Raw genomic sequence first — 24,400 nt, 5'->3', positions numbered from 1 at the left:
GGGATCTCTGGGTAGTTAAGACTCACCTCGAACCTTACAGCACTTTGAACAAAGACCAGGATTGCTATGTATGTGACTGAATGTATTCTTTTTGCTTAGAGTCTCTGTAGATGAAGCTATCAATTTCCTTAGCAACACAGAGGCAGAGGTCACCACAAGTGGGAATGACCTCTATGTGTATACATTTGTTCTGAAAGAGAATGGTTTTCCAAGCTATAATCTGTGGGGGAAGCATGTGTTCATTGTTGGACCTGAAGGACCACCACCAAAGATGGTCCCCAAAGACCACTGAAACCACATTCGATGCAGTCAGCAAGAGGGTTTTTATTCCAAGCGCACTGGGGTCCACAGTCGTACGCCACGTTGGGGTAGAGGACTGCGGACCCCAAGTGCAGAATCCGGACAGCTTTTATAGGCTTTACAACAAAGCCCACGCATCACAAACAAATCATTTTCTAGCATCAAGAGCCGGTGCGGTGCGAGTCAATCAATTTGTACCACTCCATAGTTTCTAGGCCAATCAATTTAAATTATCTGAGCTCCGTGGACCAATTAGTTTCCTATAGTCTCGGAGGTCCGCATTTGTGTGGGCTCCCAGTGCGGGGGTTGGGTGGTGGGTGGTGGGGTCGTGGGGTGACAGATTGCAGTTAAGACAGGTCACAAGGGCTTTCCTTCTATGGCGCAAGCAGTTTACAGAAGCTAGATAAGCGGTTACTCAGCTCATTTCCTGTTATCTTACTAGGCCTGGATCATGTACTTAAGGGCCTATCTTACACCCTTTCACCTAGTTCCATACAGAGAGCAGGCTCAAGAAATGTGACCTTTTACCTACTTACTGGTAGAGAGCAGAGTCTGGAATTTGAGGTATTTAGGGCTTCTTAGGGGCGAGATAGAATTTTAGCATTTCTAAACTTCTGACTTCTTGGCTGCATTTTTCATTCTTTCAGTCATGTGTGTGTAATATTAGCAATGCCCCGGGGAATCGTCTCTATATATTTGAAAAGTAGAAACACAAGAGTATACGAGCTTGTTGGGGCAGAAACCAAGCCAGCTTTGTATTGCCCGTCCATTTGTCAGAAGCCAATGGGGATCTAGGAGCATAGTCAGGCACACCACGACTGATTACAAACAGTATGTTAAAAGTTACTTTTCCTTCCCATATTCGTTAGTGTATTGCTTTGTTATTTTAACGTAAAGCTGAGTCAGCACTTTTTCAGGAAGTAGTAATATTAAAATTACCACCAGAAATTACTTATAAGCTAAATGTTTCTGTCAAAGGTTCGACTCATATCCATCTCCTGTTGTGTGGTTCTGGGATCGGAAACCAATCTCATTACCCATAGCTCTTCTGCAGATAAGGATTTGTCCTCCCACACTCCAGGGCAGAGTAACATAAAAAATCCTCAAATACCAGGAACAGTAGAGGAAACCTGAGTTAGGCTCCAGGATTTCCTTCGCACTGACTTCTGGGAGATGTAGTCTGCACCACTGTGACCACAGGGAGTCTTCCGGGAAATCCTATTCTGACTTCAGGTGTCTACTTGTGGGTCTTTCTCAAAGTTGGGCGGAAAGCGTGTGCGGCTGTACATTCCTGTTGTCCGGTACTTGGAGGTTGGTCTGGGACTTGGAGGTTCGTCCGGGGAGCAGCGTAACCCGGGGCTCTGTGCGGGGCGTAGGGATTGGTCTCTGAGGGAGCGGATAAAGGCTGGGTAGGAGGGCGGAAGAAGCTGCCTGGATTAGCTGTGCTGAACTGGCTGGGAAACTTGAGGGGACAGAGAGTTCAGGATTGTGCCCTAAAGGTTTCTTAGGACACCACGTGCAGCCCGCGCCTGCCTTGTGGCTCTGGTACACTGGAGCAGCTTGGTAGTGGGAGAATAGATAAAAGTGCAAGGGGCAGGATTGCAAACTAATGGTCAGTTGACTACCTGCTCCTGAGATAGTGCAGGAACTCACAGACCTGCATTGCTGGAAGCACACTTCCCTGGCTGCCCCATTCTCACCCGGATGCTGTCAGATTCCTCAGTGTTCTTAGAGTAAATGGTGTTTCTGGTCCCCGTGTACTCTGTAGCCAGCATTTAGTAAAGGCCTTGAGGTCTGATTGTGTTCATTTTCTCTGCCAGTTAAAGAATTAAGAGGAAGAATCTTTAGCCACAACAGGTGGCATGTTGGAAAATTCTGGAACACAACCGACAGATCTGCCAGAACCCACGAATAGAATATTGAAAATCTTTGACTAGGGGTGAAGAAAGACATGCAGTGGACACACAGACAGGAACCTCTACAAGGCAGGGCGGGAACTGAAGGAACTCACAACATGTTTCACCTTAGGGCTGTGTTTTCTAAAACTTTTTTTTTTATAGTTCTTTTTTTTTTTTTAAGATTTATTCATTTATTATATATAAGTACACTGTAGCTGTCTTCAGATACACCAGAAGAGGGCATCGGATCTCTTTACAGATGGTTGTGAGCCACCATATGGTTGCTGGGAATTGAACTCAGGACCTCTGGAAGAGTAGTAGGGTGCTCTTAACCGCTGAGCCATCTCTTCAGCCCTAAAACTTTTGACAGGACCTCCATCCCTAAACTGTGTAAAATTAGAGTTGAGTAATTTTAAGAACAGAGAGAATGTCTGCTTAGCCCACGACGCTTCTGGTCAACATGACATTATCAGGACTTGAGCTTGTTGAAAAAGTTTATGAGCAGGGTACTAGAAGCCAGTGGAAAACTCACATGAACTCTTTTGTGTCAGGTCAGCAGGCTGAGGGAGAAATCACAGACCTGTGTGTATTCATGTGATTGGAAGTAAACAGAACTGTGATAGAAAAGAAACTTGAGCCTATTCTGAGGCACATCCCTGTCATCTCTGCATTTGTGAGGGGGGAAGGGTGACATCCCCTGCATCACAGCAAATTCAAGATCAATGTAGGCTACTTCAGTCTGTGTCAGAAAACATTTAAACATACTTGGTGCACATGAGAAATACTTTCTGTGGTTCATTTCATGTTTTCCAGTAAGAGCCATGGCAAATCCCTGCAATCAGCAATTTGCTGACTTACAAACTACATGTGCTTCCCTTCTGCTGACCCATTCCTTGTGCAATTTAAACTTTTTTTCCATAGCATACTCTTGTTAAAGACATTACATTTTGGTGATTAATTGTTTGCATTTACTATGTGAGGAAGAATTGTCCTCTTTCCCTTGCTTGAATATTCTGCCTATTTGCAGCAAATTTCCACTCTTTTTGGATAGTAGTTTGTGTTAGATTCTGCCATGACCTGATGATGCTTTCTTCTGGTCTTCCCTGAATTCTTCCAGTTTCCTCCTCTCATCTCTAAGCTGAGAGTCCATCATTTCTTCATTTCCTTTGTACAGTTCTTGACTGATGCAGGCTGCTGTGGTTTACATCCCTGTGTCTTTTTCTAAAGCTGCATCGCACATGCCTTCCCGTGTCCCTGTCCCAGAGCTTCAGCTGTTTGCAGATGCTGCTTCCAGTTACCAGGAACAAAACCACTTCCTCCACTGTCTCTCATGCATACTGCCATCTCCAACCAGTAAAGCAAACTGCTAGTGTGGGACGCCTTCCTCTTGCACAGGTTGAAGCCCTGTTCCTCTTGGTGGGTTGTTCTCTGCCCTCCCAGGCTTCCTTCATTGTATGTTAGTATGAGGGAAGGAGTTACTTGTCTTTACAGCTCATGCATGAAGCTTGCTGTGTTAGACAAATCATATCTGGGAAACTGGAAAGGAGGTGTGATTCAGAACTTGCTGATATATATGAAGAGAAATTACAAATGGTTTGAACAGTTGCCAAACACATGTGCAAGTAATAAACCTGAGCACTGCAGATCCTTATTGCATTGTCATTTTCTGTTACAAAAGAGTCTGCCTTCATAGGATCCTCCATAGTCATTTAAAACTAAGGTGACATATTAGAGTTAAAAGCTATATGTCTGCTTGCCTGGCCAACTCTTTCATATTCTATATTCCATCGTCCTCTTCTTTCCGGGATCTATGTAAAGTTAAGTCATCGGAGTGCAAGTCCATACTCTTTGCTGAATAAACTCTGCTTACTGGTGCCTTAACAAGACTCAAACTATACACAGACTGTTAAAATCCAAAAATACATCTAGAGCCCTAATGTATGGATCAAATGTGGTATTTATTTTAAAAGTAAAATTCTCATTATGTAATCCACATTTTCTAAGGGAGAAAAAGACCTTTACATTTGATCTTTCATGTTTTTCACGTTTTATTTCATTCTCTCATCCTATAATTGCAAGATATGGTAACTTGAAGCAAAATTTTATCATTGTATTATGCCACCTTTATGCTAGTAAAGCCCAGGGATAGAGACTAGTGTGGGGGGCCATTTGCCTGCTCTTCTGATGTAGAAAGAGAGAGAGAAAGATCTGCCAGGCAGGATCACAGCAGATCAGGACCTGTGTGCAGATTTCCTGGCCTTCTGAGGCATGGAAGGATAGGAGGAGGTGCATCTGATGGTCAAGGCGAGAGGCTGAACATTGGATTGAATGTGGTGGAAGGAACAGAGAGGCCTTTGTTTAAGAACAGATATCTGGTGTGTATTTCTGCATTTGTTTCTGTTTCCTTGTAACTTTGCTTCCCATGGTACTGTGAAGTATAAAAAGGTGGTGAAAAATAAACTCAATGCTGCTGCCTGCTGCCTGCTGCCTGCTGCCTGCTGCCTGCTGCCTGCTGCCTGCTGCCTGCTGCCTGCTGCCTGCTGCCTGCTGCCTGCTGCCTGCTGCCTGCTGCCTGCTGCCTGCTGCCTGCTGCCTGCTGCCTGCTGCCTGCTGCCTGCTGCCTGCTGCCTGCTGCCTGCTGCCTGCTGCCTGCTGCCTGCTGCCTGCTGCCTGCTGCCTGCTGCCTGCTGCCTGCTGCCTGCTGCCTGCTGCCTGCTGCGGTGTTGACCTGCAGTCCTCCCAAGTCTGTTTCTTGGCTCTGCATCTTTTTTCTGCCTTTTCCATCTTTAATCCTCTCTCCCCGCTCTCAGAGACTGTTTGACTCTCAGCACCACCTAGGAGTTGCTGCTGCTTGATCTGTGTTGTATGTATGTTAAGCCCTATGCAGACAGACAGACAGACAGGCTGGTTATGAATGGAGACTCTGTAATGTTTGGAACCTGATCAGGAATACAGCCCTCTCTTTACATCTCATGTTGACTTCCCACCAATGTCCTGCTAATCTTTAGTTTTGCCTGACTCTTTGAAAAATATATCTCTGAGGCACATTGATGGGAAATGCAAGAGTTCTTAATATATCTGCTCTGTCTGTTGCTCTAGCCTTCCTCTAGGACTGGCTTCCATCTAAGTGGAATATAAACATTTACCTCCCAATTACTGTAAGAATATGTGCAACTATTAACAAGTGACAGTGTTTCTGCCTCAGGTCAGACATTATTTGCATTTCTTCCCCATAGAAAGTGAATTTTGCAACTCTCTAATTCCCCTGAAATATTTGATGTTAATTGTATTGGCTAAAATTCCTACTAGATCGTATCCTGTCAGGTCCACTGACCTCCGCCCACACCGTCTCACAGGAGATTGTACTCAAGAGAGCAGATACTTGCCCATGCAGAATGGAGAAAGCCAGTGCTGGGCAGCATGTAGTGATCCTTGCAGTTAATTCTCTATTGCAAGCATAGATTTCTCTCACAGAAAATTGTTTTTGTCTTTTCTCTGCTCTGGGCTCTCATCATTCTCTACATTGCTGGTTCTCCCACGTACTTGGTGACCCTATGGTTAAAAGAGTGCAATCGTTTTTTTCTCACTTACTTGTAAAGACAGGAGGACCTTTCTCTACTGGCTGTAAAGAAGCTCTCAAGACATTTCGATTTCTTTTCCCTTGAGAAACTTCTATTCACCAAAGTGCTTCATTCTGCTGGTGCTTTGGCTTCTTCCTCACTGCTGAACTCTGCTCATGAGACAAAAGACTATTTTCTCTGCAGTTGTTTCTTTAAAGAAGATATATATCAGTTGTCCTATAAAGTCTTGTGACAATAGCTATTCCCTCCTCCCAATGGTGAAAGCACCTTGCATTTCAGACACAAGACTCGGGATTGCAACTGGATCTGGCATGAAGATCTGCAGAAGGACGGGTTGTCCATAGTGGTTGGAGGTGCCTTGCCAGGTTCCAAAGGGAGAGAAGCAATAAATAGTCTCTCATGGCAGTGGGCCACAGCAATGTCCTGTATGGGATTATATCCCTAAAGATGCCACAGTGCCGCTCAATATCTTGACATTAGTAGAAGCTATCCAATGGGACTTAAAGCCTCACCAGTAGAAGTTACATCATTCTTGGAAGCTGCTACAGGTGACTTGTTAGGTTTAAATCTTAGAGGAGAACATACTGATGACATTTTACTCAAGCATCGGAAGTGCAAATTGCATTGTGAATACTTTTCCTTAGACCTACACATAAGTGTGTAGCTCTTACTGCTCAAAGCACTTCTAGCTCCAGCACAAGAGCATTACAGAAAGCTGAAACTTACCAAAAATGCAGAGAACTATGCATGATCTTGTGATCTGACTGAATAGGTATGTCTACACTGCATTTTCTGCACATAATTACCAGGGAATATTTCTGGAGCAGGAGCAGTTTGGGTATGAGGACTAGAGGTCCATGTCAAAATCAGAGGTTTGCTATGAGTCTTTGCCTCCTAGAGAAGGGAAGCTTGATACCCACCATTGTGACTACCTGAGCAATGACATCAGCATGTGATGCCCTGCAGGGTAATCTCCTGGCTAGGTGAAGAAGTATGGGCATCTAAGACCTGCTGAGAGAGGGAGAATTGATGTTTCCCAGGGATAAGCCCACTCCTGTTTATCCAGTAACAAGGATCAGTCCTGAAAACATACATACAGAAGACAGTGAAGTGAATCAGTGATTCATATTTACATAGCAATGTGTGTGTGTGTGTGTGTGTGTGTGTGTGTGTGTGTGTGTGTGAAATAATACTAAAGAATACTCTGTGATAGAGTGTTGGACAGGAGAAATATTGCAATGAAGAGATGGATGGGATAATGATGTATTTATTTTTAATTAATAATGTGCCAGAGAAGAAAAATAGCCTTGTCATTTGAATCAATGTGGGTGAAACTGGATTTATGTTCAGAGAGATGAAGCTAGATAACACATGATCTTATCAGTATGTTAAATGTAAAGAATTGTAACTCCCAGAAGTAGGTCTAATGTGTTTTCCCATTGATCAATGACACATGGAAGCCAAGGCTTGGGGACTTCCTGAGCAGTGGATGTCTGGAACAGTGTAATAGGGAGAAGCTCCCAGTCCTGTTGCCCCTAATGCTGGAAGTGTATAAGGATTATGTTGGGTATATATCAGAAACCTGGAATGTTGCAGAATATTTGGTTACATTTTGCACCCCAAGAGTGTGTTGTTTACTGAAAAACCCTGTGTCTGGTTGGAGTGTGACTTATCTCAACATACACTTTTAATCCCTCTGGTGGGAATATAGACATGCCCTTAGTACATGCCCTTAGTAACTTTAATCGCAAACTTTAATGAAGGTAATGTTCATTTGTAGAAAGAAGCATCCATTTTTGAAACTGATGTCTAATTACGTAGCAGTGATGAATCAGAAAGATTTTACAGAATAGGCTATGCCCAACTCTGACGAGAAGAGAGAAGATAGGGAAGCTACTTCAGAGAGCGAGACAGGGAGAAGAAAAAAAAGAGGTCTTTTATTGGGATAATTGTACAGAGACAGGTTGCAGAGGGAAAGCAAGCGAGACACGGATGAGGACAGAACAAGCCATGGAATGAGAAGCCGCCAGGAGATTAGAATAGATTGACAGAGTTAGTGTGAAGCCAAGCTTCATAATGCAGGAGAAACTGAAAGAAGCCAGACTGTATCAGTCGGCCTAGAGAGGATTTTGATCCACAACAGCTGAGTTGAACCAGCCAGCAAGAGTTCAGAAAGATCTAGAAAGGGTGAGATTATTCAGTATCAAGTCTCAGAGGCTGAAAATGTTCTAAGCTTAGATAAGATTCTAGAAAGGCTAGAAGCTTCCAGGACTAGGCCTCGATTAGCAGTAAGTCTCAGAGAGAACTATTATTATTTTTTTAATTTTATTTTTTTCGGAGCTGAGGACCGAACCCAGGGCCTTGCGCTTGCTAGGCAAATGCTCTACCACTGAGCTAAATCCCCAACCCCAGAGACAACTATTATATCACACAAATCAAAGTTACTTCTTATGTGAAAGGTAGTGATTGAGGAGGTGAACTTAATCAAAACTGAGAAAAACAATCCAAAGCTTACTCATGCAATTACTACAAAATTCCCCAAGAATACATAAATTTCTGATATTTTTACATTAATGAAAAGGAAAAACGATGACTTTTTTTCATGTGACATTCTAGGACTGTATTGAATAAAACTAAAAAAACAAAAAAAAAAAACAAACAAAAAAAACAAACAAACCAAAAGACCCTCAATTCTGCCATTAGATACTTTTGAAATAAGCATCAATAATTATATTTTTCATCTATAGCACACCCAATGGACCTTAGTATTTATATTATTAATGGTTTTATTAATTTTATGAATGGTTTATATATTTATATTATTAATGGTTTTAATTAATTAAAGGTATGATATTATTCATTGGTCTTTATTTCAGGAAATGCTGTCCTTCTGGGATGTGGCCATTGATTTCTCTCCAGAAGAGTGGGAGTGCCTGGAGCCTGTTCAGTGGAATCTATACAGGGACGTGATGTTGGAGAATTACAGCAACCTTGTGTTCCTGGGTGAGCATTGATCTAAAGCTAATTTGTATCTCAACATCAACATGTAAACTTCCTCACTTAGTACAATATCTCTTGGGACCATGTCGACATTTTGAGGAAAATTAGGGAGGTTGCTATGTAGCTAAGAAACATTTCGTTGTTTTTCCTCCCTGTGTTTGAAATGTCTCCTTTGTTCTTGTGGGACTGTTAGAAATGCACCAGCATACGCCATGGACCACACTTGTCAATGAAATTGCTTCTCAATTCAGTTTTAATGTTTTCTTTTTAAGGAAACTCAGAATCAGGATATTGTACATTCCTTCATGTATTGTACTGGATGTGTCAGAAACCATGTAAGGAACTAATTGTCTGCAATTATTTATCATCTCCTTCCTTATAAATACTGTACTAGAAGGGACACGTCAATTCCCAGTAGAAGAACATTTAAACAATCTTATTCTCTTTTCCTACAAACAGGTCTAACTTTCTCTAAGCCATTCTTGGTGACATTCCTGGAGCAGAGACAAGGGCCTTGGGATATGCAGAGACAAGCAGCAGCCCCTGTGCACCCAGGTGTGTAGGAACAAGGGGATCAGGGGACAGAGTTCAAATCTAAAGATCCAACAAAAAACTGGATTTTCCCATATGCCTTGACATACGTATTATGAAAATTATTCTTTAGGTCTCTCCTTCATATCTCTCAGATGTTTATGGTGGCTTAAGTCTCTCAGGCTTTTTATTTCAAAAAGAGTGGCCTGTGCACGTATTTACAGAAAAACCTTCCAAGGTTTTTCTTTTTGTTGAGTCTCTATTGTAATGTAAGACTCAGGGAAATGCAACACAGTACTGGTCAGACTGGGAGTCATTTATTTGCTAGGGTTAAGAGCAAACTCATGCCAGAAAGAGCTCTGTGCCAAAGTGAGCATGACTTGGTTAATAAAATCAACACCACATTCCCATGACACAGGGGCAGGCAGAAGCAGAGGGCTCAACAGTTCTGTTGATTTCAGTTCTGTTGAATATGACGAATTAGGGTGGGGAGCAGTGGATAAAAGTTAGACTAACAGGAGTCACTTTGGATGGTTCGTTTCTCACTGATTTTAAGGAAGAATCAAAACATTGATCTATTGTATAAGGTATTGGGCCAATAGGTACGGTTGTTTGTCAGAGGCTATTTTGTTTATTCAACAAAATTTTACTACCAGTTTATTACCAGGGCCAGACCATTAGACCTAGGAAGAGAAGGATGAAAGCACTTTAAATCTTTAAGGTGTTCATTCTTGAACCCCCATCAAACCAGTCAAGTAACCAGCGATTGTGTGCCTCTTTCATGGCTACATTTTTTTTTAAGGAAAATATTTATATTGTATAAAAATTTTATTTGGATATATGCACAGTCATAAATCATTAACAAAAAACCAGAAAACTTTATTTCTAAACCCAATGGTCCCATATACATCTGAGGTGGTGAAGTGTTTTGTTTAGAGTCCATTCATGGGCAGCCATTGTGGTTATCCCTATAGGAACTATTATGGTTAATATTACTATGAGTCCACTGGGAGGAGATATCATGGTCCTTTCTCTAGGTCTCCTGTGTTTGTATATCCACTAGCTTCCCAGTTTGTAATGGAAGCAGGGCTGAGGAGCTGGTACAGTTGTCTCTGGAAGGTGACTCAATGACTGCTCTGAGTGAATGTTCACAGTCCACATCTCCTCCTCCTCAGGCCATTGCTTTCTTTACCTGGCTGTGGTGGGTCCACATATGGCACATGCACCTTAGTTGAAGGGAATGCCCACAGTTCACCCTGCTGTGCTAACTGGCCCTGTGGAAGAGCCTCTGTCATATATTGTCTCACACTCTTCTGAGGACTGCTTACAAAATCAGGCATTGACTTCTCAGCTCAGGGATTAGCTTTGTTAGGAGGATGAAGGAAAATTGAAATCAGGGACAGGGCATGGCCATTTGAGCTTCCATGTAGTTCCCAAACCATTTGGGTGACAGGTGTTAGGATAGGGTTCCCCTATACACTGTATCCTCAATTATCAGATCAAGAGACATTGAGTGCAGAGTAATTGCAAGGAGTATCTCCATGTAAGACTTTTAGACAGTTGGTGCTGAGTTTGTGTACCTCCTCAGCCTGAGAGGATCCATCCCTCTGTCTTGTGAAATAGGACCTAAGGAGTAGGAGTTCCTTACAGTGGCTTACAGGCCAGAGGGAGTCAGGAGCAGCAGATGCTGGCAAGTCCTATTCCCCATGCAGCCTTATCCTTTGATGAGGCTAGCATGCTGTCCACTCTGTAAGTCTGTGTCCCATTGGACAGTGTGCTAATAATAAGTGTTATCATCTATCCTGGATGTGTCCTACCATGCAAGTGTCGTGTCATCATAACTGTCTTCACTCATTTAATTTAATTTCAATAACCAGGTATTTGTAAACTACACCTGATTTCAAATATTATTCCATATTGAGCAAACTGTAAGATGACTTTAAATTTGTTTGAGTTCCCTGTTTTAGGCTAAACTTTGTCATGTAGCGAGGACTGGATAATGGACCATAGGTATTAGTCAATCAGTCAGTCCAATATTGTCTCTATAAATGAATTACATCTGTATTTAGCATGAATACAAACACAATTTGGGCACATTGATTATATTTAATCACTCATTAGTTGACTGATTATTACCAACTGTGACATAATTATATTTGTTGTAACATTTTACAGTGAATTATTGGCTCCATCAGATTAGGATTATAATAAACAAATGTCATTATCTCTATTAAAAATTTCAGTCCCCCAAATTACAATCGCTGGGACTGGAGAGATGGCTCAGCAGTTAAGATCACTGGCTTCTCTTCCAGAGGAAGAGTTCAGTTCCCAGAACCCATATGGCATCTCACAACTGTTTATAACTCTAGGTCAGGGGAACTGACACCATCACACAGACATATCTGTAGACATGCATGCAGGCAAAAATAAATTAATAAAAAAATTACAGTTTCCCTAAATAAACTAACAAATACACCCGGGAGGAACTAGGGTTATCACTTTCCTGAGCCCTTTATGGTGCACCTCTCCACAATCTAGATCAGTCCTCCAGATTGTCTACGTTCCTTGTTTTATTTAATCAGAGAGTAGTATAGAAAAGATAATAGTGTCGCTGGCCTTTTCAAGAGACGTATGTAAGAATGAAAAGGTATACAAGTAGTTATGATTTTTTTGATATGACACCATTTTCCACATGCCTAAAGCTTAAGAAAGTTAGCAAAGACATAGTGACTAGACAGACATCTTTAAGCCATAAGTGTTTGCTAGCATGAATAGAATTTTATAGCTTAGGAACTTCAATAAATTTTGAGATTAAATCTCATTTCCCATAATGCCTGTGTTACATAGTCAGACCTAATGTGACTTAGCCTTATGATTTTGTGCTTTTGTCCTCTTCTTTATTTCTGTAGTTTGTATTATCTTAAGTAAGTTAGTCCTTTTATTAGAGATATACCTTCAAATATGTATACTTTACATCTTCTTAAAATGATTACACTGACCTACACAGGGAAAAGTTCTATGTCAGCAAGAGGTTTAGAGATGTCAATAGACTTGGAAGAGAGGTCACCAACAACAAAGATGGAAAGGAGAGTACAGCAGTTCACTTTGTAACTGACTGAAGAATCAATGAGACGCCTCACTCCCTTAGGCCCATGCTTCTGATCCTTTATATATATGCTGTTGGATTAAGCAATTCCAAATGAGACTTAAAAAGCTTAACAAGTAAACTTAGCATTTAATGTAAAAGAAATTTCCCATGGGTTATGTGTTTTAGGCAGTATTTATTTTGATGTGGACCATTAGTATATATAACAGTTTCTCCAGGTTGCTGCCATCAACCCTGCAACCCAGTTTTAGTTTCTATGGTCTGTATACTGTGCTAGCTCTAGAAAAGCTTGAAAGCCCATGCAATTAATGCCTCATTACACACAACTAGCTGAAAGGAAGGACTGCGTGCCCAGGTGAGGGTTCAGTGACCTTTCCTGTAGCCTCCTTTTTTGAAGGCATGCTAACATTTAACCAGCCCAGCTGTGGTGATTTTTAGCAGGCACAGCTAGAGTTATGAAGGTGGTAGTTGTTTAGCTTAGTAGATATTTTTGTAACATCAGCTAAATAAAAGAAGGTTGCAAGAAAACTACACATCAAGGGTAATCTGATGAATTAATATGACCTGTGCACATACTGGTAAGTCATCATGCTTTGACCGTTTCCAGGGAAACTGTATAGAAAAACCGAAGATTTATGATTTAGATAGCCCGTAGACTTAGCATAGTCACTAAGTTGATGGTTATAGTATCTATCAGAATTTAGCTCTGATCTTGGAGTTATGATTAAGAGACTTTAGCATTGTGTCTCTTCTATCCATTTTAAGGATAAGCATTCCATTAGCTGTTCCTATTCTACACGGCTTTCTACCCTGAGGTAAATCATAGCAGCCTCTACAGGAAACAGTTCACTTCTTTTGATTTTTTTTTCTTTATTAACTTGAGTATTTCTTATTTACATTTCGATTGTTATTCCCTTTCCCGGTTTCCGGGCCAACATCCCCCTAGTCCCTCACCCTCCCCTATATGGGTGTTCCCCTCCCCATCCTTCCCCCATCGCCGCCCTCCCCCCAACAATCACGTTCACTGGGGGTTCAGTCTTAGCAGGACCAAGGGCTTCCCCTTCCACTGGTGCTCTTACTAGGATATTCATTGCTACCTATGAGGTAGGAGCCCAGGGTCAGTCCATGTATAGTCTTTGGGTAGTGACTTAGTCCCTGGAAGCTCTGGTTGGTTGGCATTGTTGTTCATATGGGGTCTTGAGCCCCTTCAAGCTCTTCCAGTCCTTTCTCTGATTCCTTCAACGGGGGTCCCGTTCTCAGTTCAGTGGTTTGCTGCTGGCATTCACGTATGTATTTGCTGTATTCTGGCTGTGTCTCTCAGGAGAGATCTACATCCGGTTCTTGTCAGCCTGCACTTCTTTGCTTCATCCATCTTGTCTAATTGGGTGGCTGTATATGTATGGGCCACATGTGGGGCAGACTCTGAATGGGTGTTCCTTCTGCCTCTGTTTTAAACTTTGCCTCCCTATTCCCTGCCAAGGGTATTCTTGTTCCCCTTTTAAAGAAGGAGTGAAGCATTCGCATTTTGATCATCCGTCTTGAGTTTCATGTGTTCTGTGCATCTAGGGCAATTCAAGCATTTGGGCTAATAGCCACTTATCAATGAGTGCATACCATGTGTGTTTTTCTGTGATTGGGTTACCTCACTCAGGATGATATTTTCCAGTTCTATCCATTTGCCTATGAATTTCATAAAGTCATTGTTTTTGATAGCTGAGTAATATTCCATTGTGTAGATGTACCACATTTTCTGTATCCATTCCTCAGTTGAAGGGCATCTGGGTTCTTTCCAGCTTCTGGCTATATTATAAATAAGGCTGCTATGAACATAGTGGACCATGTGTCTTTGTTATATGTTGGGGCATCTTTTGGGTATATGCCCAAGAGAGGTATAGCTGGGTCCTCAGGTAGTGGAATGTCCAATTTTATGAGGAACCTCCAGACTGATTTCCAGAATGGTTGTACCAGTCTGCAATCCCACCAACAATGGAGGAGTGTTCCTCTTTCTCTACATCCTCGCCAGCATTTGCTGTCACCTGAGGTTTTTTTTTGTTTTTTTTTTTGTTTTTTTTTTTTCTTTTTTTCGGAGCTGGGGACCGAACCCAGGGCCTTGCGGTTGCTAGGCAAGCACTCTACCACTGAGCTAAATCCCCAACCCGTCACCTGAGTTTTTGATCTTAGCCATTCTCACTTGTGTGAGGTGAAATCTCAGGGTTGTTTTGATTTGCATTTCCCTTATGACTAAAGATGTTGAACATTTCTTTAGGTGTTTCTCAGCCATTTGGCATTCCTCAGCTGTGAATTCTTTATTTAGCTCTGAACTCCATTTTTTAATAGGGTTATTTGTCTCCCTGCAGTCTAACTTCTTGAGTTCTTTATATATTTTGGATATAAGCCCTCTCTCTGTTGTAGGATTGGTAAAGATCTTTTCCCAATCTGTTGGTTGCCATTTTGTGCTAACCACAGTGTCCTTTGCCTTATAGAAGCTTTGCAGTTTTATGAGATCCCATTTGTCGATTCTTGATCTTAGAGCATAAGCCATTGGTGTTTTGTTTAGGAAATTTTCTCCAGTGCCCATGTGTTCGAGATGCTTCCCCACTTTTTCTTCTATTAGTTTGAGTGTATCTGGTTTGATGTGGAGGTCCTTGATCCACTTGGACTTAAGCTTTGTACAGGGTGATAAGCATGGATCGATCTGCATTCTTCTACATGTTGACCTCCAGTTGAACCAGCACCATTTGCTGAAAATACTATCTTTTTTCCATTGAATGGTTTTGGCTCCTTTGTCAAAAATCAAGTGACCATAGGTGTGTGGGTTCATTTCTGGGTCTTCAGTTCTGTTCCATTGGTCTATCTGTCTGTCTCTGTACGAATACCATGCAGTTTTTATCACTATTGCTCTGTAATACTGCTTGAGTTCAGGGATAGTGATTCCCCTGTTCCTGAGTGCATGGTGTCTTTCTCCGGGCTGTCCTGCTGTTGTCCTACCTGTTACTGAGTCAGTTATGGGGCATAGCCTATCTCTGGAACCAGGTGTTCAGTGAGCTAAATCAGCATATGACAGTTTATAAAATCATTCTCTATATTCAAAAGGCATTGTTTCTCTGTAAGACTGAACCCAATCATGCACCTAAGCATAACATGTTCTTTGTCTTCAGATGTGGGCAGAGCACCTCAGAAGCTCAATACGTATTTTCCTCTCATACAGACCCTAGTGTTAAGGATAATATACTGATTCTATGAGCAGGGCTATGTTGGCTGTTGTTGATCAGTGTCTACGCTTTATATACAGAAGTACCTATAGCCTTGAAAAGACACATTTAAAGAGAGAAACCCATGAAAACTAGACATTTGAGGAACTCAAAGTTCTAGAGAGGAAAGCATCATCTGGACTTGGTGGAGCAGAAACAAAGGCTGACTTTAGTCATAAGGAATCCCCAGAACACAACAAAATGTCCTATCTCAGAAGTTTGTGAACCCAATATGAAGGACCCAACCTGGCTTTCATCTCTACTTTCACACACAAGCTGCGTAGCCAAAGGGTTCTCCCCACAGAAACACTAGATTCAACTCCTTATCCACTGTTACCTTGCGTACTGATCCTACAGACTGGCTAGTCCCCTGGGATTCGCGGGTCCCTTCTTTTGCCCTTGGTCTGGTGGCTACTGCAGCAATCTGTGTTTCTCTTCCATTTGCATGCCCTGTTCATTGCCTCTCTCCACTCAGTGCTCAATGACTATTTAATCTTGTAAATTGATTAGTCTTAGAAATAGGTAAGTTTATTGCTAAGCCTGGTGCCCTATTGCATTAATCCCAGCCCTTGAGAGTCGATAGCAGGTGAATCTCTGAGTTCAAGGCCAGCCTCATATACGTAGCAATTTCTAGGACATCCAGGGTTACAAAGAAACCCTGTCTCAAACAAACAAACAAACAAACAAACAAAAACAAAAAACAAAACCCAAAACCCACAACCAACCAACCAAAAGAAACTTATAGGTAATTGAGATATCTATTCAGTAACACTTATGTTGCCCCAGCAAAATTTTCGTTATTATTGGGTGAACCTGAAGTTTATTATTATGTCTTGATATCTCCCAAGTATATCTTTTTGAGCCATAACTATAAAACATAAAATACTGCAAAAATCCTTACGTTATATGATTTAGTCTTGATGGGGAAAGTCTACTTCTTATGCAACATACCTTTTGTACCTTCCAAAATAAAACTTTATACTTAGGATAAAAATTTGATGTTCATCCAATCTCACATACTCACAATTAACTTTATTTTTTCATGCTTGGCTACTTTGTAACTTTATGGATGTTTAGCCTTATAATATCCATATTGCTTTAAAGGCTTATTTCTGGTAGGCAAATGCACTTAGAACTTACTTAGTCATTTAACTTTGAATAATATAACATTATTTCTATGTTCTGTTTGATTGTGCTCTTACTCCAATAAAAATATATAGTTACCACCCACTGTGTATGTGAATTTTGCTCAGTTCCTATAGGTATTGAACTATACTGCAGACTTTTATTTATGGTTAAATACATATGAGTTACTGTCTTCATTTTAAAAACTTAAGCCATATAAGTATAAAGAACATTACTTAACTTTTGCTCATATCTCAACTTTGGCTCAACAGGAAGAGCACTCAGTGATCCTGACTATTACAGCAATGCAACTCAGTGTAAATCACTTTTTGTTAAAAAACAAAGAATTTATATAGGGGGGAAACCCTACAAGTGTGAAGAATGTGGTAAGGCCCTTAGTTCTCATAAAACACTGTCTATACACCAGAGACTTCATACTGGAGACAAACCCTACAAGTGTAAAGAGTGTCACAAGTCCTTTAGTAGTCGCTCATCACTGTTTATACACCAGAAAAACCATACTGATGAAAAAAACTTCAAGTGTGAAGAATGTGGCAGATCATTTTACTATCCTTCAATGCTGAAGCAACATCAAAGAATTCATTCTGGAGAGAAACTCTACAAGTGTGGAGAATGTGGAAAAGCATTTTATGATCCTTCCTTCCTGAAGCAGCATCAAAGAATTTTCTGTGTAGAGAAACACTCTAAATATGAAGAATGTGGCAAAGTATTTTCTTCTGCTTTAACCCTTAACCAACATAAAGAAATCCATACTGGAGAGAAACCCTTCCAGTGCGGAAAATGTCACAAAGCCTTTCGTCATCCCTCAGCCCTCAGGATACATATGACAGTCCATACTGGAGAGAAACCTTACAAGTGCGAAGAGTGTGGCAGATGTTATTTCTCATCTTTATCCCTTAGACGACATCAAATAATTCACTCTGAAGACAACTCCAACAAGTGTGAAGAATGTGGCAGATGTTTTTCCTCATCTTCTTGCCTTAGAAGACATCAAACAATTCATTCTGAAGACAAGACCTATAAGTGTGATGAGTGTGGCAGATATTATTCCTCATCTTTTTCCCTTAGACGACATCAAGTAATCCATTCTGAAGATAATCCCTATAAATGTGAAGAATGTGACAAAAGGTTTACTTATTCTGCAAGTCTTCAGGAACATCAAACAATCCATACTGGAGAGAAACCATACAAGTGTGAAAATTGTCACAAAGCCTTTCGTCATCACTCATCCCTTAGGAAACATAAGATAGTCCATACTGGAGAGAAACCTTACAAGTGTGAAGAGTGTGGCAGATGTTTTTCCAGATATTCCTACCTTAGAAGACATCAAGAAATTCACTCTGAAGGCAATCCACAGACGTGTGTGGAATGTGGCAAAACCTTTCTTAATGTTTATCGTCTTACTCGACACATAAAAGTTCATACTAGAGAGAAATCCTACTAAGGTCTTAAAAAAGTGTATCCTTATTCCAAATAATTCATACTGAATAAATCTCTGTGACTGTATGGAGTGTGGTAAATATCTTTTCTGATCCTCAGACCTTATCCAGCTCAAATCAATCCATACAGTAAACTATTAAGTGAATTAGTTTGGAATGTCAACACAAACGTCTTACTTTCACCAGCACAAATGATAAGAAGGTTACCAGAGAACAATAGAGACATTGCTGTAACCTTCCAACCAGGGGATTCAATAGTGTGCTTGAATATTGCATGGGTTTATGAGTTTCTTTTGTACCTATAGATATAAAACGAAACTTACTTTTTTATAATGTGGGTCTAAGATCTGGGCCCTAGTATAGTTACTGTTGTTTTTCCCAATAGGGTCACCCAAGCTCCTCTAATGATGTTTCTCCGAGCATGTAGAAAGCTCTATAAAGGGGTTGGGGACTTAGCTCAGTGGTAGAGCGCTTGCCTAGGAAGCGCAAGGCCCTGGGTTCGGTCCCCAGCTCCGAAAAAAAGAACCAAAAAAAAAAAAAAAAAAAAAGAAAGCTCTATAAAGTCATATTTCTCCCCTTTTGTAAAATGGTCTGCTTTGGTTCTAACCTAGGCTGAATGGACATTAGTTTTTCTCTCCTGTTCCAGGACAGGGGATTTAGATATTAGAGATGCATATGTTTGAGTCTGATGTAGAGATGCTAAATCCTAGTTTCATAGCCATCTTTCTTGGTTTCCTAGAACAGCATGTGCTGACTGATTTGTAATATTATCCATATCCAAAATACAAGTGTTTTATACAGTGGAAAAGTAAAAAACGGCAGTGTGTCCAGGGTTTTTGGAGCAGAAATCAAGGCAGACCACAGACATAAGGCTAAGTACTCTCAAGAACAGATGGAAAATCTTACCTCACTTAAGGGAAGCAGGCTTGGAAACATATCAGAAAGAGCAGGCATTAGCACCCTATAATGGGTATTATAGCTTCTCTGTCCAGTTTTATTCCAGAACCACACATCTATGGGGCTCCCTAGCATGCATACACACACACACACACACACACACACACACACACACACACACACACACACACACACACCACAAATGGTCTCACATACCGCATAGCCACTGAGTTGGGGCCTCATCTCCTTGGCTAGTTAGGATTCTGAATGTCTGGGGTCTCAGAAGGGTAAAGAAGTAGGGGTTGTGTGTTCTACTCTTACTATCATAGCATCTTCTGCTCAGGAGCCTTGTGTAGCCATCACAAATGGTCTTATCCTCCTTTCCTTACCTCGAGATATGACCATAAGAAAGCATCCCAGTTTACAGTCTGTTCACCAGCACAGGGTCCTTTCAGGTAACTAGACACTTAGAAAACAACCAACAAATACCTGTGATCTCATGAGTAGAGGCATCCAAGATAACTAAGTACATAGTCTCACTTTTTCAACAATTGGAGCTGTTACAATAGTAGCACAATGGATATTAGTTTCTAGAGTGTCAAATATGCTAAAACTGAAAGGCCACTAGGTCTTTGTAGATTTGAAAGAGGTTCTGGTTCCATCTGCACCTGAGAAAGTATTATAAGAAAGTAGGCAGCGCATTCTGAGTGAACATGGAACCTGAAAAAGGTATGCAGTCCCACTGTGACTGCATTGGGAGTTAGAACACCTTAATGAACACATGGAACTCTGATACACTTACTAAGATACAAATTGAAGGATAATTGTCAGTGACCATTTGTGTCCCTACATTTCATTTTTGATAGAGTGGTCTCTTGTTTATATTATGGCTAAGGAAATGATTGTTTCTGTCTTTAAACAAAGGAGACACTGACATGATGTTATAGGTCTACAGGTGAAGATACAGTCTCATGTATAACAGTGATAGACACACATATACCCAAACTGAGGATTTCCACAACAAAAGACTGTTATTGGGGAAATGGGGGAACTTCAGCGAGGCTATTACACAATGTATTTGGATGTAACAGAACATGTAATGTATAAAGTTTATAGAGAAATTATACCTGGAAAAAAGGTGTCTAGGGATAGGAAGCAGAGGCTGATATTGAAAATTGTCCTACAAGCCTCAAAACATGGTTTCTGAACAGTAGAATCCATGTAACTATGGAAGGAGAATAGAGGACTGGGAAGTGTTCAAGTGAACATGAATGGATTCAGGACAAGATGGACCTTAGCCATTTAAGTACTACTTCCTCTTTACATTGATCTGAGGGGAATATATAGACTACCTGCTGGGGATGACAGATGATGACAGGGACTGCCAGCAGTAGGCCGGGATGGAGACATCTCAGAAGCCCACAGCAGCTCCTTGTAAAGTAAGGTGGCATCTGGGACCCTGAGAAGCAGGAGACACATCCCTCCAGGAGACCCACCACCTGAAATAAGAGGCTGCCTGCAGTAGGCCGGGATGGAGACATCTCAGTAACCACAGCAGCTCTTTGTAAAAACTGGTTGTTCCTATTTCTCCTAACCTTAGCCCTGGACAACAGCTGCATAGATTTCATTTGTGCATGACTGCCTTTCAGTTGGCCTTGGTAAAATTATTCTATTATATTGGAGTTTCCTACTTCTTTCTCCTACTCTGGTGAATTCTGTGAAACTAGATGTTCCTTGATGTTATGATTCTTAAACAATTGGAAATTGAGGCATAGGAGCACAGCACAGCACAGCCCTAATGGCCCAGGTGCATGCTGTGTGTTCTCATCTTGGAAACAATGTAATAACTGCACAATAGTAGTTCCAGTTTAATGCTTGACTTACAAAGAAACTTTAAAGAAATTATTAGAAATGAACTAGAGCCAACATTGGGACCGTAAGAAAGGAAAAAGTTATTGAAGTTAGGAAATAAGTTTTATATAACATTTGAGAAGTTGTTCCTAGATAAGGAGGTATAGAATATATAAAATTATATACCAGTAAACTAAGTTAAAATACTGGGACTCTATGAGAGTCATTGTGTGCAAGGAACAGAAAGCTAGCGGAACCACTGAGTTAAGGGTTAACTTGATTCTTTCTGGCCACTGACTGGCAGCTTTGCCCATGTCATTTATCATTAGAGCTTCACAGGAAATTGGAAGGAGCTGACCTCGGAGCTTTGAGCTCTGAAGTATAATAAGTTAAAAGTTAAAGTTTAAATAATGATAAGTTTACACTTATTATTATTTTGGCCACAGGCCTGAGAATAGGGGAAGCTTGAAACTTTGGGGAACAATTGTAATTCTTAGTTTTTGTGGGATGTGGTTATTTTTTTGACTTTGATTTGGGAATGATTATACAATGTATTTTTTCTACCTACTTTTGAATTATCAGTAAAAGACTGGGGCAAGAGAAAGGCTGGAGAGCATGAGAAGAGCATGTGAAGAGTGAATGAGAAAGAATGTGAAGAGTGAATTCGAGAGAGTAAATGAGAGAGCATGTAAAGAGTGAATGAGAGAGCGCATGAGGGAGAAAATGTGAGAGCGAGTGAGAGAGCATGAAAAGAATGTAAAGAGTGAGTGAAGGGGGTAGTGTGAAGTGTGTTTGAAGATTGTGTGTGAGTGAAAGGAGAGTGCATGTGGTGTGTGTGATATATATGTGTGAGGTGTGTATGAAGAGCGTGTGTGAGAATGAAAGGGTAATGAACAGAGGTGTGCATGAGTGTGGGAGTTTGAGAAAAGAAAGCCGCAATAAAAAAAAGCAGAGTGTGCAAGAGAATGCAGTGTGTGCATCCTCAAATAGAGAGAGAAACTTTAAGTCTTGAAAGTGCTTGTCAGTTTGTACCCAAAGAGTAGTCTGTGCATATTTATTATGCACCTTCCAGATATCCCTGTTTCCAGTTGAGAACCCTGAACCTGTGTCAAGGCTGGATTCCGGCATCTACCATTCACCTGGATCATGTAAAGACCATGTCCCAAAGCAAGGTATGGTAAGGAAGGTAATTGTATCTGAAACTCACTTCTAGGCACCAATATCTGATGAGGTCACCTCAATGTAGATGATTTTCTTTCTTTTATTTAATTTATTTTTATTGGATATATTTTTATTTACATTTCAAGTGTTATTCCCTTTCCTGGTTTCTTGTCCATAAGCCCCCTATCCCCTCCCACTCCACTTCTATAAGGGTGTTCCCCTCCCTATCTACCCCCACCTACTCCCCCTACATTCCCTTACACTAGGGGTCCAACCTTGTTAGGACCAAGGGCTTCTCCTTCCCGTGTTGCCCAATAAGGCCATCCTCTGCTACATATACAGGTGGAGACACGGAACCGTCCATGTATAGTCTTTAAGTAGTGGTTTATTCCCTAGAAGCCCTGGTTGGTTGGCATTGTTGTTCTTACGGGGTCGCAAGTCCCTTCAGCTCTTTCAATCCTTTTCCTAATTCCTCCAATGGGGGTCCTATTCTCAGTTCAGTGGTTTGCTGCAAGCATTTGCCCTTGTATTTGACATGCTCTGACCACATCTCTCAGGAGAAATCTATATCCGGTTCCTGTCATCATGCACTTCTTAGCTTCATCCATCTTATCTAGTTTTGGTGGCTGTATATACATGCGTCACATATGGGGCAGGCTCTGAATGGCTGTTCCCTCAGTCTCCACTCCAAACTTTGCCTCCATATCCCCTCCTATGAATATTTTTGTTCCCCTTTTTAAGAAGGAGTGAAGCATCCACACTTTGGTCATCCTTCTTGAGCTTCATGTGGTCTGTGGATTGAATCTTGGATCATTTGAGCTTTTGGGCTAATATCCACTTATCACTGAGTACATACCATGTGTGTTTTTCTGTGATTGGGTTACCTTACTCAGGATGACACTTTCTAGTACAATCCATTTGCCTATGAATTTCATGAAGTTATTGTTTTGATAGCTGAGTAGTACTCCATTGTGTAGATGTACCACATTTTCTGTATCCATTCCTCTGTTGAAGGGCATCTGGGTTCTTTCCAGCTTCTGGTTGCTATAAATAAGGCTGCTATGAACATACTGGAGCATGTGTCTTTGTTGTTTGTTGGAGTATCCTTTCAGTATATGCCCAGGATATACTTTCCTGGTTTATTGTCCATAGCTGGGTTCTCAGGTAGTGGAATGTCCAGTTTTCTGAGGAACCTCCAGACTGATTTCCAGAATGGTTGTACCAGTTTGGAGTCCCACCAACAATGGAGGAGTGTTCCTCTTTGTCCACATCGACGCCAGCATCTGTTGTCACCTGAGTTTTTATCTTAGCCATTCTGACTGGTTTGAGGTAGAATCTCAGCGATGTTTTGATTTGCATTTCCCTGATGATTAAGGATGTTGAGCATTTCTTTAGGTGCTTCTCAGCCATTCAATATTCCTCAGCTGAGAATTCTTTGTTTAGCACTGTACCCCATTTTTTTCTTTTTTCTTTTTTTCAGAGCTGGGGACTGAACCCAGGGTCTTGCGCTTGCTAGGCAAGTGCTCTACCGCTGAGCTAAATCCCCAGCCCGGTGTACCCCATTTTTTAATAGGGTTATTTGGCTCTCTGGAGTCTAACTTCTTGTGTTCCTTGTATATTTTGGATATTATTCCTCTAGGGATGTAGGATTGATAAGGATCTTTCCCCAATCTGTTGGTGGCCATTTTCTCCTAATGACAGTGTCCTTTGCCTTACAGAAGCTTTGCAGTTTCATGAGGTCGCATTTGTCGGTTCTTGATCTTAGTGCATAAGCCATTGGTATTTTGTTCAGGAAAATTTCCCCAGTGTCCATGTGATTGGGACTTCCCCACTTTTTTTTTCTATTTGTTTTTTGTGTATCTGGTTTGATGTGAAGGTCCTTGATCCACTTGATGTTAAGCTTTGTACATGTCTGTAAAAGTGGGTCGATTTGCATTCTTCTACATGCTGACCTCCAGTTGAACAGGCACCATTTGTTGAAAATGCTATCTTTCTTCCATTGGATGATTTTAGCTCCATTGTCAAAGATCAAGTGACCATAGGTGTGTGGGTTCATTTCTGGGTCTTCAATTCTGTTTAACTGATCTACCTGCATGTAGTTTTCATCACTATCGCTCTGTAATACTGTCTGAGATCAAGGATGGTGATTCCCCAAGAAGTTCTTTTATTCCCCAAGAGTATAGTTTTTGTTATTTTGGGTTTTTTGTTATTCCAAATGAATTTTCAAATTGCTCTTTCT

General features: G+C 41.1%; 1 protein-coding gene across 5 annotated transcripts; it reads left to right on the top strand.

Moving 5' to 3' along the window:
* Nucleotides 1–717: 717 nt before the first annotated feature.
* Zfp455l1 (zinc finger protein 455 like 1) lies at nucleotides 718–18,804 on the top strand. 5 transcript variants are annotated; one of them, XM_063273570.1, is made up of 4 exons: nucleotides 718–864; nucleotides 8,656–8,782; nucleotides 9,239–9,334; nucleotides 17,065–18,804. In XM_063273570.1, the coding sequence occupies exons 2-4, from the start codon at nucleotides 8,659–8,661 to the stop codon at nucleotides 18,255–18,257; spliced, it is 1,413 nt and encodes a 470-aa protein (XP_063129640.1). In that variant the 5' UTR covers nucleotides 718–864; nucleotides 8,656–8,658; the 3' UTR covers nucleotides 18,258–18,804. The 5 variants fall into 5 exon arrangements, with proteins under 5 accessions (XP_063129640.1, XP_063129636.1, NP_001132963.1 ...); XM_063273566.1 differs by lacking the exon at nucleotides 718–864 and adding an exon at nucleotides 899–1,533; NM_001139491.2 differs by lacking the exon at nucleotides 718–864 and adding an exon at nucleotides 1,499–1,611 and having other exon boundaries at nucleotides 17,065–18,319.
* The last annotated feature ends 5,596 nt before the right edge of the window (nucleotides 18,805–24,400 follow it).

The sequence above is a fragment of the Rattus norvegicus genome, chromosome 1 (assembly GCF_036323735.1).
Source record: "Rattus norvegicus strain BN/NHsdMcwi chromosome 1, GRCr8, whole genome shotgun sequence".
NCBI classification, from domain to species: domain Eukaryota; kingdom Metazoa; phylum Chordata; class Mammalia; order Rodentia; family Muridae; genus Rattus; species Rattus norvegicus.
The sequence above is the reverse complement of the archived record's forward strand: the minus strand, read 5'-3'. Positions and strand labels throughout refer to the sequence as shown.